The sequence below is a fragment of the Oryx dammah genome, unplaced genomic scaffold, assembly GCF_014754425.2.
Source record: "Oryx dammah isolate SB20612 unplaced genomic scaffold, SCBI_Odam_1.1 HiC_scaffold_11, whole genome shotgun sequence".
Classification (NCBI taxonomy): Eukaryota; Metazoa; Chordata; class Mammalia; order Artiodactyla; family Bovidae; genus Oryx; species Oryx dammah.
Window position 1 is genome coordinate 45,516,741 of NW_024070195.1, and position 17,896 is coordinate 45,534,636.

General features: G+C 39.9%; 1 protein-coding gene across 1 annotated transcript in view; it reads left to right on the forward strand.

Moving 5' to 3' along the window:
- The window catches only part of HCRTR2 (hypocretin receptor 2), a 139,619-nt gene that overhangs the window by 93,536 nt on the left and 28,187 nt on the right, over window positions 1-17,896 (forward strand). The window contains exons 2-3 of the mRNA XM_040249184.1: window positions 7,479-7,657; window positions 15,362-15,605. Coding sequence (XP_040105118.1) covers window positions 7,479-7,657; window positions 15,362-15,605 — 423 coding nt within the window. The remainder of the gene's footprint in view (window positions 1-7,478; window positions 7,658-15,361; window positions 15,606-17,896) is intronic.

Below are 17,896 nucleotides of genomic sequence, written 5' to 3' on the forward strand. Positions count from 1 at the left end.
CTCAAGAGTCTTCTCCAACACCACACTTCAAAAGCATCAATTCTCTGGCACTCAGCCTTCTTCACAGTCCAACTCTCACATCCTTACATGACCACAGAAAAAACCATAGCCTTGACTAGACAGACCTTAGTCAGCAAAGAAATGTCTCTGCTTTTGAATATACTATCTAGGTTGGTCATAACCTTTCTTCGAAGGAGTAAGCAAGCGTCTTTTAATTTCATGGCTGGCAAACCATTCAATATCACAGTAATCTAAGTCTATGCTCCAACCAATAATGCTGAAGAGGGTGAAGTTGAATGGTTCTATGAAGACCTACAAGACCTTCTAGAATTAACACCCCAAAAAGATGTCCTTTTCATTATAGAGGACTGGAATGCAAAAGTAGGGAGTCAAGAAACACCTGGAGTGACAGGCAAATTTGGCCTTGGAGTACAGAATGAGCAGGGCAAAGGCTAACAAAGTTTTGCCAAGAGAATGCACTGGTCATAGCAAATACCCTCTTCCAACAACACAAGAGAAGACTCTACACATGGACATCACCAGATGGTCAACACCAAAATCAGATTGATTATATTCTTTGCAGCCAAAGATGAAGAAGCTCTGTACAACCAATAAAAACAGGACCAGGAGCTGACTGTGGCTTAGATCATGAACTCCTTATTGCCAAATTCAGACTTAAATTGAAGAAAGTAAGGTAAAACACTAAACCATTCAGGTATGACCTAAATCAAATCCCTTACGACTATACAATGGAAGTGACAAATAGTTTCAAGGGATTAGATCTGATAGACAGAGTGCCTGAAGAGCTATGGAGAGAGGTTCATGACATTGTACAGGAGGCACTGATTAAGACCATCCCCAAGAAAAAGAAATTTAAAAAGGCAAATTGGTTGTCTGAGAAGGCCTTACAAGCAGCTATGAAAAGAAGAGAAGCAAAAGGCAAAAGAGAAAAGGAAAGATATACCCATCTGAATGCAGAGGTCCAAAAATAGCAAGGAGAGATAAGAAAGCCTTCCTAAGTGATCAAGGCAAAGATATAGAGGAAAACAAGAGAATGGGAAATACTAGAGAACTCATCAAGAAAATTAGAGACACCAAGGGAACATTTCATGCAAAGATGGGCACAGTAAAGGACAGAAATGGTATGGCCATAACAGAAGCAGAGGATATTAAGAAGAGGTGGCAAGAATACACGAAAGAAATGTACAAAAAAGATCTTCATGACCCAAATAATCACAATGGCGTGATCACTCATCTAGAGCCAGACATCCTGGAATGAGAAGTCAAGTGGGCCTTAGGAAGCATCACTACGAACAAAGCTAGTGGTGGTGACGGAATTCCGTTGAGCTATTTAAAATCCTAAATGTTGATGCTATGAAAGTGCTGCACTCAATATTTGGAAAGTTCAGCAATGACCACAGGACTGGAAAAGGGCAGTTTTCTTTCCATTCTCAAAGAAGGGCAATGGCAAAGAATGTTCAAACTACCACACAATTGCACTCATCTCCCACGCTAGCAAAGTGATGCTCAAAATCCTCCAAGGCAGGCTTCAACAGTAGGTGAACTGTGAACTTCCAGATGTACAAGCTGGATTTAGAAAAGGCAGAGGAACCAGAGATCCAATTGCCAACATCCATTGGATCATCAGAACAGCAAGAGAGTTCCAGAAAAACATCTGCTTCTGTTTTATTGACTATACCAAAGCCTCTGGCTGTGTGGATCAAAGCAAACTGGAAAATTCTGAAAGAGATGGGAATACCAGACCACCTGACCTTCCTCCTGAGAAATCTGTATGCAGGTCAGGAAGCAACAGTTAAAATTCGACATGGAACAACGGACTGATTCTAAATTGGGAAAGGAGTACATCAAATCTGTATATTTCAGCTTCTTCAGCATTACTGTTCAGGATCTAGACTGGGATTACTGTGATATTGAATGATTTGCCTTGGAAACAAACAGAATCATTCTGTCTTTTTTTTCAGACTGCATCCAATTACTGCATTTCAAACTCTTTTGTTGACTATAATGGCTACTCCATTTCTTCTCTGAGATTCTTGCTCACAGTAGTAGATATAATGGTCATCTGAGCTAAATTCACCCATTCCTAAAATGTCGATGTTCACTCTTGCCATCTCCTGTTTGACCACTTCCAATTTTCCTTGATTCATGGCCCTAACATTCCAGGTTCCTATGCAATATTGCTCTGACAGCATTGGACTTTACTTCCATCACCAGTCACATCCACACCTGGGAAGCTTCCATAAGCCTCTTATCCTTCTCCATCAGAGGGCAGACAGACTGAAAACAATAATCACAGAAAAGTAACCAATCTGATCACATGATCACAACATTGTCTAACTCAATGGGACTATGAGCTATGCCATGTAGGGCCACCCAAGATGGACGGGTCATGGTGGAGAGTTCTGACAAAACGTGGTCGCCTGGAGAAGGGAATGGCAAACCAGTTCAGTATTCTTACTGGAGTACAGTGAGCCCCCAGTTCAATAGGACTGGTGTCCTTGCCGGGAGATAGCCATGTGGATACAGAGAGGCAGGAGAAAAGACCAAGTGATGATGAAGGAGGGAGAGACTGGATGTACAGAGCCACACCCAGGGGAGGCCATGTTAACAGCCAACCCCCGGAAGCCACGAGAGCAGCAAGCAAGGAATTATCTACAAGTTTCAGAGGCAGCATGACCCTCCTGACCCTGACTTTTGACTTCTGACTGCAGAACTCTGTGAAAATATGTTTCTGTGGCTCTAAAACACCCAACCTGTGGTACTTTAAAGTAGCTCTGGGAAATTAATACAAGTATGATGTAAAAAAAAGGAGGTAAGTTTATTCCTTGGGTTCCAGAAACGACTAAAGAACCCATGAACAGAAGTGAAGGGGAAACAGACATCAACTCAACATGAATAAGAACTTGCTGGTAGCTAAATTCACCACAAAATAGAAGCCAAGGGCTTAAGCAAGTCATAAATTGTTGTTGCTTTTGTTGTTTAGGCCCTAAGTCATGTCCTACTCTTTTGAAACCCCATGGACTGTAAACTGCCAGGCTCCCCTGTCCATGAGATTTCCCAGGCAAGATTACTGGAGTAGGTTTCACTCTCTTCTCCAGGGCCTTTTCCCGACTGAGGGATTGAACTCAGGCCTCCTGCATTGGCAGGATGATTCTTCTACAACTGAGCTACCAGGGCAGCCCTACGTTGCAAATTCCTCACTATTAAAAATGTGCAAGCAGAAATGAATCAGGAATGCCGCAGGGCTGATTTATGCATCTGATGAAACTGATGGTCTCCGGCTCTAGACTTCAATGGACAGGCATTAGAGTCTTGCCAAAGAGAGGTAGACAGCTGCCTTTCACCTTCTGCTTCACTGATAGGTACTGATACGCAATAGAATGGTATGCATGGTGTATAAGATTAAATCTAAAGTCAGCGTTTACTAGCTATTCATCCTTAGGTAGATTCCATAACCTCCCTTGCATCAGTTTTCCACATGTTAAACAGAAACAGTCATCACTTTATAGTGTTATTATGGAGATTTCAGTTCAGTTCAGTTCAGTCGCTCAGTCGTGTCCGATTCTTTGCGACCCCATGAATCACAGCACGCCAGGCCTCCCTGTCCATCACCATCTCCCGGAGTTCACTCAGACTCATGTCCATCGAGTCGGTGATACCATCCAGCCATCTCACCCTCTGTCGTCCCCTTCTCCTCCTGCCCCCAATCCCTCCCAGCATCAGAGTCTTTTCCAATAGGTCAACTCTTCGCATGAGGTGGCCAAAGTACTGGAGCTTCAGCTTTAGTATCATTACTTCCAAAGAAATCCCAGGGCTGATCTCCTTCAGAATGGACTGGTTGGATCTCCTTGCAGTCCAAGGGACCCTGAAGAGTCTTCTCCAACACCACAGTTCAAAAGCATCAATTCTCTGGCACTCAGCCTTCTTCACAGTCCAACTCTCACATCCATACATGGCCACTGGAAAAACCATAGTCTTGACTAGACGGACCTTAGTCGGCAAAGAAATGTCTCTGCTTTTGAATATACTGTCTAGGTTGGCCATAACTTTTCTTCCAAGGAATAAGTGTGTTTTAATTTCATGGCTGCAGTCACCATCTGCAGTGATTTTGGAGCCCCAAAAAATAAAGTCTGACACTGTTTCCACTGTTTCCCCACCTATTTCCCATGAATCTGGTTTTAGAAAAGGCCAAGGAACCAGAGATCAAATTGCCAACATCCGCTGGAGCATGGAAAAAGCAAGAGAGTTCCAGAAAAACATCTATTTCTGCTTTATTGACTATGCCAAAGCCTTTGACTGTGTGGATCACTATAAACTGTAGAAAATTCTGAAAGAGATGGGAATACCAGACCACCTGACCTGCCTCTTGAGAAACATGTATGCAGGTCAGGAAGCAACAGTTAGAACATGGAACATGGAACAACAGACTGGTTCCAAATTGGAAAAGGAGTACGTCAAGGCTGTATATTGTCACCCTGCTTATTATGGAGATTAAACTAGTTAATAATTTAAATTGTTTACAACAGGACACAGGAAATATAAGTGTTTATTGGTGATCTACTTGCTCTCACATTGCTTAGACGTCATGCATTAACACTGGCCTCCTATCACTGCCATTCCTCACCCTCAAAATATGGAGAATTGGGAGTCAAACTAGAACTGATTGTATTTTTTAAGTCTTATTTTCATTCCTAGATCCCATTTGGACCATTTATTGACCAAGTAGCGAAGTGTGATTTTTTTTTTTTTTTTGGTTTTCTCAAAACAAGCCATGATAATGTGTTAGTTAGCTGATAAGATGGGTTTATGTGTGTGTTCAAGCATTTCTGAGAAGTGAATGATTCATCAGCAGCATTTTCAGACGATAAAGACTACAGTTTATCCTAACAAAGCTCTCTTGAGTTTTCGGTACTTATGTGCTGGAGTTGGAGGAAGATGTGAAGTTTTCACAATGAAATCCTCAGAAATTCAGAAATTTCATTAAATGATCATCTGTTGGTGACTGGAGTGTAATTTCAGCTTCAGGAGCTAGAAAAAGAATTTTTCAACAAATGACACTCATAATAACTGGTACATAATTGTCAAAAAGAAATGCTCACTAAATGACTGGAATGTAACAAAATATGCTTTTATTTCTTCACTACGGAAGGTTACTAATCACTGCATCGCTTGGGTGCATGGATGGCAGCTCTGACAGGGTAATAATACTCCAGGTAAATTCACAGTTACTTGGTTACATTTCGTGAAGCAAACCCAACAACAGATGTGGGTAGCAATGCTTAGACCTATATGATTCTGGGACCAGTGATTATGTAACCTCTGGAAACATCAGAGGGAGGATGGAGAATCAAGAAACTAGATGCTCTTTCCATAAGGAGCAGCTTAGTGACACAGCATGCATTTCAGAGAAGGGGATGCTCTGAGAAAATGAGGGAGGCTTGGCTGTAAGAGTATGTTTTATCTGCGGCAAAGTTTAGAGGCCAACAAGCATAGTAGAAAGGAAAGCGTTTCTAGAATTTAGATGTGCTCTTTAAAAATAATTCTTTCATTTTTTTAAAATAACTCTTTAATTCACAAAAGAAGGCAACCAATGCGGTGGAACGACCAGCACTTCACTTGGTGTATAAGCCCACTTGTCATGGTGATTCCCTGCTTTATAAGCCATTTGTCCCCAACAAGTTCCACAAAACCCCTGTGGGTCAATGACATCATAACATACAAAACATCAGTAATGATGAATTCCCTTGGGATTGTCATTGAGATTAAATAACTCAAGGGTATGAACTATCCACCTCAATATCTGGCAATAATAGGAACTGAATAATTGTAGACTTTTGTCTTTAAGTGTCTTCATCTCTTATAAGTCCTAAAGGAGCAGATATGGGTCAGTATGATGGATGAGGTAAAACCACAGTTCACTGAAAAATAGCAAGCTCTTTATTCATCTCAATTCAGCAAATATCAGTGTTTCCTGAGTATCTACTACATGCTGCCCACTGAAGGGATAAAATGATAAATCAAAGATTGTTCTTTAATTTCTGGAAAATGAAATTCAAAATCAAGTAAAATAAACACAGTCATATGAACCATTGAGAAATGCCTTGCAAGGTAAGGGGACTGATTTTAAGCATATATTGAGAATTCACACAGATTGACTGATTCAGTGAAAACACAGGGCAGCCTTAAATTATCTCCCTTTGGCAATATTTATTTGTGGAATTGCAGGGGTACTAGCCAGCTTGACAGTATTCCTTGAGACCAATTTTCTTTGTTTAGTTCCTGCCTTAGTCTGTCACTCCTGCTGTAACAGAGTACCGTGAACTGAATGGCTTATAAACAACAGAAGTTAGTGTCTCAGTTCTGGATTCTGAGAAGTGCAAGGTCAAGGCTCTGGCAGCTTCAGCGTCTGGGCAGAGCCCACTTCCTGGTTCATTAAGAACAGGCAATTTTTTTTTTTTTTTTGCTGTATCCTCATGTGGTGGAAGAGGTGAAAGATCTCTCTATATGAGGAGAGATCTCTTATATTAGCTCCCTTTATAAGGCCCTAATGCCCTGCACAAAGCCTCCACCCTCATGACCAACTCATTTTCCAAAGGCCCACTTCCTAATACCATCACACTGGAGGTCAGGATCCTTTTTTTTTTCTTAATTGAAGTATAGTTGATTTACAATGTTTTGTTGATTACTGTGGTACAGCAAAGTGATTCAGTTATATTTACGTAGACATATACATGTTACTTTCCATTATGGCTTATCATAGGATATTGATTATAGTTCCCTACACTATATGGTAGGAGTGGCTTCCCAGGTGCTCAGTGGTTAAAAAATCCACCTGCCAATGCAGGAGACACAGGAAACGTGGATTCAATCCCTCGGTTGGGAAGATCCCCTGGAGTAAGAAATGGCAACCCACTCCGGTACTCTTGCCTGGAAAATTCCATGGACAGAGAAACCTGGCGGGCTACCATCCATGGGGTCGCAAAGAGTTGGACACGACTGCATGCACGCACACTATCCTGTAGGATGTTATCGCTTATCCATTCTACATGTAAAGCTTACATCTGCTAATCCCAGCTTCCCAGCCCATCACTTCCTCAGCCTCTTTCTCCTCCGCAACCACCAGTCTGTCCTCTATGTTTATGATCCTGTTTCTTCTTCAAAAACAGATCTATTTGTGTCATATTTTAGATTTCCACATATAATGGATATTGCATACTATTTGCCTTTATCTGACTTACTTCACTTAATGCAATAATCTCTAGTTCCATCCACGTTGCTGCAGATGACACGCTCTCATTCTTTTTCATGGCTGAGTAATAATATTCCTTTGTGTATATGTACCCCATATTCTTTTGAGGGGGTAGGATCTTAATATATGAATTTCTGTTTCATTGCACCTTCCAAGTCATGGACGTTCAGTCCATAACAGAGAACATTCCTTTCTCTTTCCAAATCAGTTTGTGTGGCCGTGTGGAAGAACCACCACATGAGGACGGTGACCAATTACTTCATTGTCAACCTTTCTCTGGCTGATGTGCTTGTGACCATCACCTGCCTTCCAGCCACGTTAGTTGTGGACATTACTGAGACCTGGTTCTTCGGACAGTCCCTCTGTAAAGTGATTCCTTATTTACAGGTAAATGCTTTGCATACTTTTGGGGGGTCAAACACAAAAACTATCCCAAAAATGCATAATCATTTTCATTTATAGCCGTGGCCCATTAGTAAATACTTAGTGCATTAAGAGAGAAATTGGCAAACTTAAGGAAAGTAATACTAGAAACTTTTTGGGTAAACAAGGTAAGTTCTGGGTAAAAAAGTGTCAGAATCCTGTGCTGCATAAACCTTTTGCTTCTTTGATCTCTAATTTTCTGATTATAAATTAAAGAACTTGAACAAATCAATGACTGAGGTTATCCCAATTCAAATAATTGAATATTGTTTTTATAAGTAGTCTCATTTACTTCTGAGAAATCAAGAGCTATACTGTCAAAGCAATACAGGGAACATGTTTTAGTTTAGGTTTGAATTAAACTGCCACATTTGGAACCTCTATTCTGCCATTCACTAATTGTATATCATTGAGCCAAATATACAAGCTCTTTGAGATTCATTTATTTTAAAAGATTAATAAGTTCAATTATAAATATGTCTTGTGGTTGCTGTGTTCACCTACTTAGATAACTATATGACCATTTGGCACAGACATTAGTGTCTGGAAAACTATGGCCTTATAAAAACAGTGTGTTCTCAATAAACATCTGTCATCATCATTATCACTAGTGTTCTGTTGTTCAGCTCTGAAATCCACCTTTCTATAACTAGTTGCTCTATAACCAGTTAAGAACAAATACTTCCAGAGAATACTTTTCTGATTGATATTCTGATATCTCTGAAATCCTTAAAAATTTTCCCAAACTGGTGTTCATAGCCACAGTTCTAAAAGACCTGGATTTCCTTTAGCAATTGGACAGTGAGTGAAATGCTGGCCACTCCCCTCTAGTTCCCATGACCACCCTCCACAATCTAGTTCTTATTCCATCTGGCCTCCAAGATGATATCATAATATTTGGAGGAAATGACAATATGCACCCAATGATGACAAACTGAGGCAAGAAGAATCTAAACACGGACCTTACACTCTTCAGAAAAATTGACCGAAAATGGGTCATAGACCCAAATGTAAAATGCAAAACTACAAAACTCTTAGAAGATAACTTAGAAGAAACTCCAAATGGCCTTGAGTATTTTGATGACTTTTTAGATGTGACAACAAAGATGTGCTTCTTGAAATAAATCATTGATAAGCTGACTTCACTAACATTAAAAACTTCTACTCTGCAAAATTCAGTGTAAACAGAATGAGAAGACAAAGCACAAACTTGGAGAAAATATTTGCCAAAGATATGTCTAATAAGTGACTGCAGTCTAAAATAAGGGCTTCCTAGGTGGCTCAGTGGTAAAGAATCTGCTTACCAACCCGGAGACATGGGTTTGATCCCTGGGTCAGGAAAAAATGCTGGAGAAGGAAATGATAACCCACTACAGTATTCTTGACTGGGAAATCTCCATGGACAGAGGAGCCTGGTGGGCTAAAGTCCATGGGGTTGCAAAAGAAGCAGACATGACTTAGGGACTAAACAACAACAACAATATTTGAAATATACAAAGAGTTGTTAAAACTAAGCAATCTGAGAGCAACAAACCCAACTAAAACATAGACAAAAGACATCAACAGCACCTTACTAAAGGAGATATAAATGGCAAAGAAACATATGAAAAGATGTCCTTCATCACATTTCATCAGTGAACTGCAAATTAAAATAATGAAATATCACTACATACTTATTAGAATGGTCAAACTATGAAACTCTGACAACAACAAAAGCTGGCAAGGATGTGCAGCAACAGGAACTCTCATTCATTGCTGGTGAGGATAATGAAAAGTGATTTTTTTTTTAACAAAACAGTCCTAATATATGACCCAGAAATTGCATTCCTTGATATTTACCTCTCAAAAGTTGAAAATTTACATACAGAGAAAAACTCTCATGCAAATGTCTATTGCATCTTTATCCATGATGACCAAAACTTCGAAGTAACTAAGATGTCCTTCAGTAGATGAATAGATAAACTAATTGGAGTACAACCAGATAATAGAATATTATTCAGTGATGAAAAGAAATGAGTTGTCAAGACATGTTCAGTTCCGTTCAGTTGCTCAGTCATGTCTAACTCTTTGCAACCCCATGAACTGCAGCACTTTAGGCTTCCCTGTCTATCACCAACTCCCAGAGCTTGTTCAAACTCATGTCCACCAAGTCGGTGATGCAATCCAATCATCTCATCCTCTGTTGTCCCCTTCTCCTCCTGCATTCAATCTTTCTCAGCATCAGTGTATTTTCCAATGAGTCAGTTCTCATCAGGTGGCCAAAGTATTGGCGTTTTGGCTTCAGCATCAGTCCTTCCTTCCAATGAATACTCAGGACTGATTTCTTTAAGGATTGACTGGTTGGATCTCCTTGTAGTCCAAGGGACTCTCAAGAGTCTTCTCCAACACCACAGTTCGAAGGCATCAATTCCTCAGCACTCAGCTTTCTCTATAGTCCAACTCTCACATCCATACATGACTACTGGAAAAACCATAGCTTTGACTAGATAGACCTTTGCTGGCAAAGTAATGTCTCTGCTTTTTAATACACTGTCTAAGTTGGTCACAGTTTTTCTTCTAAGGAGCAAGCATCTTTTAATTTCATGACTGTGGTCACCATCTGCAGTGATTTTGGAGCCCAAGAAAATAAAGTCACTGTTTCCATTGTTTCCCCATATATTTGCCAAGAAGTGATGGGACCAGATGTCATGATCTTAGTTTTCTGAATGTTGAGTTTTAAGCCAATTTTTTCATTCTCCTCTTTCGCTTTCATCACGAGGCTTGTTAGTTCCACTTCACTTTCTGCTGTAAGGGTGATATCATCTGCATATCTGAAGTTATTGATATTTCTCCTGGCAATATTGATTCCAGTGTATGCTTCATCCTACAAGCCTTCCCAGGTGGTACCAGTGGGTAAAGAATCTTTTTTGCTAATGCAGTAGACACAAGAGATGGGAGTTTGAACCATGGATTGGGAAGATCCCCTGGAACAGGAAATGGCAACCCACTCCAGTATTCTTGCCTAGAAGATTCCAGGGACAGAGGAGCCTGGCTATGGAGTTGCAACAAGTGGGTAGCCTATCCCTCTTCCAGGGGGACTTCCTGGCCCAGGAATTGAACCAGGGTCTCCTTCATTGCAGGCAGATTCTTTACCAGATTAAAAGAATACTACTACCTAAGAATATTACTACCCAGGAAGTCCTATAGGAGCAGCGAACTGCTTTTTCAGAGTGACTTTTTCAATATAACTGAAGAGTCTCTGCACAGGAAAAGAACAAAAGTCTACTGAGATTTGGGTGATGGATGTTCAGTAGGCAGATGGTCTCCCTCTTTCTCTCAGTCACACTTTCCTACATTCCAGTCTATCAGTGCCTATCATCCAAACTTGCAATTTGGCAGAATTCCCATTTCTACTTGTCGTGGATCTCTGGTGCTATTTGTCACAACTCTATGCTAGCATGAAACTGACTCCTCTACCAAAGAAAACTCCCCACATTGACCTGACCACAGGGTACTCATAGGACAAATGCAAGATAAAACATCGACAGCAAAAGGAAGTTCACATCACCTCACTTTGCTTCACTCACAGTGCTCACAATTCACACTACATTCATTTCTGAAATGATTTATACTATCAGTTTGGTTTGATCTACTGTCAAAATCTCGATGAAAAAGGCACCCAGAAGTGCACTCCTACAAGTGTAAAGCAACAACAGAACTCTCACTTATAATCACTTATGATAAGGTGAAATTGTGTATCACCTTTGAGAATATTATGTAAACTGGAATCTAATTGTATACTACAATATATTATACACCAGCAAATACAGTAGTCAAACAACGACTGTTAAATCACTGATGCCTAAGGGTTCATTCAATGGATTATACCAATAGATTATCCAAACCAGCATGTTTTCTCATGGGAAGGCACTGCACCCTGCCTCACCATTGGCACTGGACAGCCATGTCTCAAGTGCACTGATTGGAACTGATTATTGCAAGCAGTTGAAGGAACTCCTAGAAATGACTTCAGAATTTGAATCACATTACTTCTATCCCATTCACCCATGTTGATTAGAATTTATGAAAAGCAAGATACTAAGCCTTGTTGAGAACTTTTCATTTCTAACTGCTGGAGAGGATAAATATAGCCCTGGCTCAGTAGTATAAAAGGTCAACTGTGTAGAGCTAGATGACCTCTGCTCTATCCCCAGGTTGGCAAGGGTTTGGAAGGGCTCTGGGTTCTTGACACATTCTCAAGGAGGAATAGAGGTTGAGCAAAGAGTAGACACTGGAGAAAGGTGTGAATGTCCCCTAAGGCAGTGCCAAGGAATTTCCAGGTGCCATCAACAAGGTGGAATCAAGATTGCCAGGAGAAATATCAACAAACTCAGATATGCAGATGATACAACTCCAATGGCAGAAAGTGAAGAAGAGCTAAAGATCCCCTTGATGAAGGTGAAAGAGGAGAGTGAAAAAGCTGGCTTGAAACTCAACACTAAAAAAAATAAATAAAATAAGATCATCACTTCATGGCAAATGGAAGAGGGAAAGGGGGAAGCAGTGGCAAGTTTTCTTTTCTTGGGCTTCAAAAATCACTGCAGACGGTGCCTGCAGCCATGAAATTTAAAGATGCTTGCTGCTTTGAATGAAAACTATGACAAATCTAGACAGCATATTAAAAAGCAGAAATGTTACTTTGCCAACAAAGGTCTGTCTAGTCAAAGCTATGGTTTTCTCCAGTAGTTATGTATGGATGTGAAAGCTGGACAATGCAAAAGGCTGACCACCAAAAATTGATGCCTTCGAATTCTGGTGCTAGAAAAGACTGTTGAAAGTCCCTTGGACTGCAAGGAAATCAAGCTAGTCAATCCTAAAGGAAATCAACCATGAGTATTCATTGGAAGGACTGATGGTAAAGCTGAAGCTCCAATATTTTGACCACCTCATACAAAGACTCAACTCATTAGACAGGACCCTGATGCTGGAAGAGATTGAAGGCAGGAGAAAGGGACAACAGGGGATGAGATGGTTGGATGGTATCACCAATTCAATGGCCATGAATTTGAGCAAGCTCCAGGAGATGGTGAAGGACAGGGAAGCCTGGCATTCTGCAGACCATGGGGTTGCAAAGAGTCAGACCTGACTGAGCAACTGAACAGCAACAAATCAACCAACAGAAATCTACTCTGATAGAGTTCACCCCTTTCAAATTAAAGTTGAAATTAACCCCCAAGAATCTAGAACAGTTTGCATCTTTACTTGTAATTTCTATAACTATTCTTCACTGTAAAGCAGTCTGCTCCAATTAGAAGCTAGAACTCTAAGCTCGAGAATAGAAGAAAATACAAATAGTATAATCACCATCACCACTGCCATCATCATAGCAAGGAATAACAAACATTTATCATTTATACACCAGGCCCAGATTAGGCATTTCACACGTTGACTGACTCTTCTTCTGACAAGTCCGCAGTGGCTCTGATTATCATGAAAGTTTACTGATGAGAATATTGAGGCATAGCTTAAGTAAATCACCCAAGATCTCACATTTAGCAAGTGCCATGTGGTGCATCCCAGGAAACTTGGTTGCGGAATTGATTTCAACTGTACTCTGTCATCTTTTCTAATGAGAATCAAAAGAATCAGAATTGGCAAGCATCTTATTGTCACTTTTACTCATTTAATAGGAAAAAAAATACACACATTTGCCAACAATTGTTAAGTAGGTGACCCACATTGTGCAGCTAGCTGGGAGGAGATGAGAATGGCTATGTGATACTGATGCTTAGCCCAGAACCTCTCCTCCTCTGCTGGACCAGCTTGCACATCCCTCTCACTCATCTGTACCTATAGTCAGTGCAACAACAAGCAAGGTCCTGATGTAAGAAGAAGAGACACCCTCCTATTCACATAGTATAGGGTCAATACAACTAAGACAGAAAAATGGAGAAAGATGACGCTGCCACGTAATAAACACAGGAAGCACTGTGCCAGGGACTCTTTTGCACAGTCCCTCCTGCCATTGGTCTTTGTTCCACAGAGAAGATAAGCCGTACATTAATGAATTAAACATGCTGTAAGTGTTGAAAAGAAAGTTAATAGAAATCTGTAAATATATATATATATATATAACAGAAAGGAGAATGAGGCTTGTTTTTAAAGAGAGGGTTTTGAGAGAACTGATTTTGTCAACCAATGGTCTGTTCATTCAATATAGAATGCACTAAATATAGTTAAATAAACTTGGGGCTTCCCAGGTTTTGTTAGTGGTAAAGAACCCGCCTGTCAATGCAGTAGACTTAACAGATGCAGGTTTGACCCCTGGGTTGGGAAGATCCCCTGGAGGAGGGCATGGCAACCCACTCCAGTATTCTTGCCTGGCAAATCCCATGGACAGAGGAGCCTGGAGGGCTACAGTCTCTAGTGTTGCACAGAGTAGGACACGACTGAAGTGAGCTGGCATGGCACAGCAATGATATAAACTGATCATGGGGGATGGGCATACATGACATGTTTCTTTACTATTTTCTCAAAGTTCCAAGCTAAATGTGTGATGCCATTAATTATATAGAAATCTGGATTAGGTAAACCTATTCTAATTTTAGAGGTAGGTTGCTTATTCCAGCAATGAGCAAACTATGGCAAGGAGATCCATATAGAAGATTACCTTTTATCACAACTCATGCATTTGCATATTGAAAATGAACTGATATACGAATAACCTTGGTTATTTAAAAATAAGAAATGAGATACCAATCATTCAAAAATGCTAATTAAATGCAACTGCAATCAAATTCTTGTATGTTAATTTAAAAGAAAGCTATGTCATCGTATTATTGTGTATAAGTAAAAGAAAAATTTCCAGTTCAGACTGCTACTGCTAAGTCACTTCAGTCATGTCCGACTCTGTGCAGCTCCATAGACAGCAGCCCACCAGGCTCCCCCGTCCCTGGGATTCTCCAGGCAAGAACACTGGAGTGGGTTGCCATTTCCTTCTCCAATACATGAAAATGAAAAGTGAAAGTGAAGTCGCTCAGTCATGTCCAACTCTTTGCAACCCCATGGACTGTAGCCTACCAGGCTCCTCCGTCCATGGGATTTTCCAGGCGAGAGTACTGGAGTGGGGTGCCATCTATGAACATATATATTTTTACCTTTGAAGATAAGATTTACCTTATCAATGGAAAAATGCCAAAACAAAATCATGTTTATCTTTATTCAAAGAATGTCATATAAATCAAAACACTTGGCATAAAAAAAGAGGCAGCTTCCCAAGTGGTACTAATGGTAAAGAGCCCTCCTGCCAATGCCGAAGAAGACTTGAGTTCAAATCCAGGATCCCCTGGAAGCATTCGTGCCTGGAGAATTCCATGAACAGAGGAGCCTAGTGGGCTACAGTCCATGGGGTTGCAAAGAGTTGGACTTGACCAAAGCAACTTAGCACTCAGTCATAGTATATACTTTTATATTTAATGGGAAATAGTTAATTCTTTTTCTTGATACATTTCTAATATTATTTGTAGCCATTTTTTTTTCATTTTTTAAATAAAAGCACTTGAATGAAATGTCTTTTGACAACTTGGAATCTGGTTATCCGTGTGCCTACCCTTCTGAAATAGTACAAATATTGAGAGACATCCATGTAACAGCTGGCGCTTCCCTGTACTACCTTCCTTCTCTCTTTAGACCGTGTCGGTGTCTGTGTCTGTCCTCACGCTGAGCTGCATTGCCTTGGACCGGTGGTATGCTATCTGTCACCCTCTGATGTTTAAGAGCACAGCCAAGCGGGCCCGGAACAGCATCGTCATCATCTGGATCGTGTCCTGCGTCATAATGATCCCTCAGGCCATCGTCATGGAGTGCAGCACCATGCTGCCCGGTTTAGCCAATAAAACTGCTCTCTTTACCGTCTGTGATGAGCGCTGGGGAGGCAAGTCCAGTGTGGTCCTTACATTGATATGACAGCTGTGAATTGGAAATCTGATTTGCATAACACTTGTAAAGCTGGCCTTCTTTATTTTATTGACATTCATTAGTATCATTTTGCAAAAACATGAAAAATCAAGTTGAAATCCAAAACGATTTCACAGAATCCCTCCACCCATTTTGAACCTTTAGAATGCACGACTATCTAGCTGTTGTATTGTTCAGCTGGTGAATATGAACTTTTCTTAGGTTTTTCTAAAACATCAAAAGGACTCATTTATAATAACCCAAATATGTATTTTGAAATTATTAGCATCTTATAACATGGTAGAACATTATATTTCTGCAGGTGTCGGGTTCCCTAATGGGGCTTCAAATGCAACTGAATTTTTCATGTTAAAGTCATGTTCAGCCTGGAAACACGATTATCTTGTCTATTGACCTATGTTGATCTTTGAGTCAACCAGCTAAATATGCTTTCTCTATTCATAATACAGTAAATTGATAAATTTTACCACTGACATAATTATTTTCTGATTTCAGAGTTATACTAATCACAGAATTATGATCCTACTTGGTTTCCCATCTGACATGGTCAGTAGTTAAATTTAAACAATCAGAAGATGGAGGTGTTATGTTCCTTTGGTTCAGAACTCTCAGCAACTGTCTGAATTCTGCAACAGTCTGAGTTCTGTAACAGTGGAACCACTTTTATCAGTACCTGATGGCACGAATCTGGACAGAGCAAAGAATGAAAGAAAATAAAATAATGCTGCATTTCCCAGTGCTGTCTACAAAATTATAACATAAAATTTAAAGAAAACAATCTATTCTCCTCTGGTTAGGTATATTACAATGGTTCATATTTAGACACTGTAAACATTAGGAAAGCATTTGTCTATTGGAAAGATGTATCAATAGAAGCAGTGTACCCCAAGGATGGCTGGCTCATGGACTTCTGATTTTCAAGTATTTGAATCTCTGAATTCATGTTAACTCCTACCTTGGTACTTTATTGGAACCCTGAAAAGAGAAAAATCAGGGACTGAAAAATTAAGCATATATTTTCACTGCAGCAAAATAAAACTCAAAAAATATTGCAATTACTCCATATATTATCCAAAGACCTATAATAAGCAAAATTTCAAAATCTGCATTATCTTTTATTCCAGATATTAAATGCCACTTTATAAAATTTAGTTTTTCCCTTCATTTCTAACATTGCAACTCTTATTTCTTTCTGGATCTTCTTTGGTTTTTCATGAGTTTCCTCATTAACAATGCAGACAAAAACAAAATGAGTGGAAAGTTCCAAACTGATAGAAATATTTCTTAAGTGGTTTTGGTCCCATTTATTTAATGTTCAAACAACATCTTGAGTACTTAGGATATGCCAAAAATTGTGCCAACCTGAAGAGAAATAGACTCTGCCTAAGGGAACACGTTGTATATACTGAGGCTGAAAGGCAAATAAATAAAGTTTTACAGTGTGATTAGTATTTTAATATACTTAGATATAAAGTGCTAGGAGCACAAATTAGAGGACAGACTCAGTCCTGGCCATTTGAACAAAGTTTACAAGCAGCTGCTAACACTTCAGCAAAGCATTAAAGATGAACAGGGAGGAAACCCATGGGGCAGGTTCATTTACTCAGAGTTTGAGCTCTGGTCACTTAGAATGAACTTGTTTTGCCTCTTGATTTGGCTATGTTTTAATGTTTAAATGGGGCTTCCTTGGTGGTTCAGACAGCAAAGAATCTGCCTGCAATGCGAGAGACCCAGATTCGATCCCTAGGTTGGAAAGATCCAGTCTTGCCCGGAGAATCCCATGAACAATGGACCCTGGCAAGAGTCAGACGTGGATGAGCAACCAACACTTTCACTTTCTTTATAATGTTTAAATATCTCAATTATTTTTCAGCTTAAGAAAGACTAAAAATGCGGAGATTCACTAGCATGAGTGTGATTCTCTCTCAGTGCACAGTTTAATAATTTGGTTGATTAAATGACTATAACTTACCCTTTTAAAAACTGAGTAAAGATTTTCCAGACAAGGAAGAAGGAAAAGGGAAAAACTGAGGGTGTCCTAGGAAGTAGGAAAACCCACACAATGGGCACCACCCCTTGAAGAAGAAAGTAAGAGAGTTTAAACTTATAGTTTCTGGATTTCAGGGGTAGACAGTCTAAAGAATTGTGTTTGGGGAAAGGTGGGCTGGTGAGCAACTGTGATGTATCTCTTAGGTAATTCCTATACAATGAGTTCTATTTGGAAAAGAGTCTAAAGATCTCTTGATT